Source organism: Corvus brachyrhynchos, unplaced genomic scaffold (assembly GCF_000691975.1).
Source record: "Corvus brachyrhynchos isolate BGI_N302 unplaced genomic scaffold, ASM69197v1 scaffold59, whole genome shotgun sequence".
In the NCBI taxonomy this organism is placed as follows: Eukaryota; Metazoa; Chordata; class Aves; order Passeriformes; family Corvidae; genus Corvus; species Corvus brachyrhynchos.
Genome location: NW_008246054.1, coordinates 3,593,371 through 3,595,534, shown reverse-complemented (window position 1 = coordinate 3,595,534; position 2,164 = coordinate 3,593,371). Strand labels below are relative to the sequence as shown.

The 2,164-nt window shown below is 56.9% G+C and overlaps 1 protein-coding gene across 1 annotated transcript in view; it reads right to left on the bottom strand.

Annotated features, from left to right (window-relative positions):
* Positions 1-2,144, bottom strand: part of VAV2 (vav guanine nucleotide exchange factor 2) — a 129,542-nt gene extending 127,398 nt beyond the window's left edge. Inside the window, exon 1 of the mRNA XM_017745405.1 lies at positions 2,102-2,144. Coding sequence (XP_017600894.1) covers positions 2,102-2,144 — 43 coding nt within the window. The remainder of the gene's footprint in view (positions 1-2,101) is intronic.
* Between the last annotated feature and the right edge of the window lie 20 nt (positions 2,145-2,164).

Here is a 2,164-nt window from a genome sequence, read left to right as displayed (position 1 = left end):
CCGGGCTGCTGGCACGGCAGCTGTCACACAGCCTACGTGCCATTTGCAACACACCCTTAGATTTTGTGATCTCCTTTCACCAACTATTTTAGGAAAGCTGTGCGAGCCCCAGCTCGGCAAACCCGCTGCTCGATTATCAGCGAGGGGGAAATCACAGGGCCACCAAAGTGTTCAGCTACAGGGTACAGACAAGAATCCTCTGTCTGGCTCATCACACACCTGCTCCACCTGCCCCCTGCCACACTCCCTGCAATTATCCTCCTGCTAAGGGCCTGCAGTGCTGCCAGCACAGCTCGTGTCCCTGCCCTTCCCGCAGGAGCCACCTCCTGGAGCTGCCCACGGAGGTGACTGCCTGTCACCATGGGAAGGAGCAGGAAAATTAACCTGGCACAGCTCAGTGCAAGGCAGAAGGGATGAACTGGATTCTCCTCTTGTGCTGGAGCAACGGGAGCGTTCAGCCACGGGTGCTCTTTGTTTAGCCTGAGAGTACAACTCCACTGGAAAAGGACTCTGACCCCAGGCACTTCCCTGGGCGTTTCTCTGTGGAACAGCCTCACTTTGGGATGCCCCAGCTGTGCTGAATACCAGCAACCACCAGTTAACAGCTCCCAATGCCATCACTGCGCTGCTGGGACACCCTCACTGATTAAGGATCCTCCACCGGGCTCCATCCCAACCGGTTTCCCATCAAAATCAGACAGACACAGCGTTCACAGCCCCAGGAACTGGGCAAGGGGAAAAGCGCCCAGCCCCTCACTGCAGCCATGGCACAGCAGAGGAACGGCCTGAGGCAGCTCAGGGAGAGCAAAGCAGAGATTTCCTCGGAGGAAGGAGGAGAGGAACAAACCATTATTGACTGAGTAGCACCTGGATTTCACCTGATCCATTCCACTGCTGCTGCCTCCATGGTTTATTTGGGAAGGGTCCTGTTGGCAGGTAACTCAGGGACTCACAGCGAAGGGTCGAGTGGAGGGGTCAGAGCAGTTGGAGCTCGGCAGGTTCCAACCCTTCTCCTTGCCCCACCTCGGCAGTGCACCCACCCCCTTCCCAACTTCTGTTATTTTGGTGATAACAGAGCCAGTAATTTTACAGAGAATACCAAGACAACCTTAAAAAAACCCTAAATCTTGTCCACTGAAGGATTTTGCACTTTGTTCCATGACTGGGTCAGGGCTGGCTTCTCTGCACTAGCAGGAAGCAGATTAAGCAGCAGTCAGGATATTTCTGACAATAAACAGTTTAATAGTGTGGTCATTCCTCTTTTTTTTCCCTTTTTTTGCTTCCCTCTTCTTTGCGTTTGGCCTAAATCTCCTGGGAACAGGGAATTGCAGCATGCCTTCCCTCTGACGAAGTAAACCACAGCCTCTTGTTTGTGTCCGTGAGGGCCGAGCGGAACAACGGGAGCAGCGCCTGGGGCAGCTCTGCTCGGATAAGTGCATCGGGTCCTTCGCGGGAGATTAGATGGCGCTGCCTTCACAGGAGATAAGAAGATTGAGAGCTTAAATTTAGCATCATCAGGAAAAGAATAAGCCCTGCAGCTCTCTTCAAAACATATTTCGTACTGTGCTGGCCGGAGGACAGGCGGGATAAGGAGAGGCGCCGGGGTAGAGAGAGATGGCGAGCGGAGGTCAAGGAGGGGCTGCTCGGTCACGCTCCTGTCCCACGCAGAGCACGGTGACGGTGGCATGAGGCTGGCAGCACACAGGGGTGTCCCCTGCCTGTCCTCACCCCATGGATGGGCGGTCACTGGGGAGCCCAAAGGGGCACAAAGGGTCCCTGCACCCCCCCATCACACACGGCTGCCCCCCAGTCACCCACCAAAAAGGAGAGCGGGCTGTAAATCCCAGGGCTGGGACCCCCCAGCACCTCTGGCAGCCAGGACAGCCCCTCTCCCAAGGACAGCACTTGGGGGCACTCCCCCAGTTCAGCGCCAGTGCTCCCAGTATGGGCTCCCAGTATGGGCTCCTTTAAAACACTCCGCACATCCAGTGCTGGGGGGCACCCGTGGGACCCTCGTACCCACTGGGGGGGCTTCACTGCCATAGTCCGGACCCATAAATCCACCTTGGGGAGCCCCACTGCCATGCCCGGACCCACTCACCCCACTCGGGGTGACCCCACTGCCGTAGTCCAGACCTGCCCATCCGAAGTGGGGAGCCCCGTA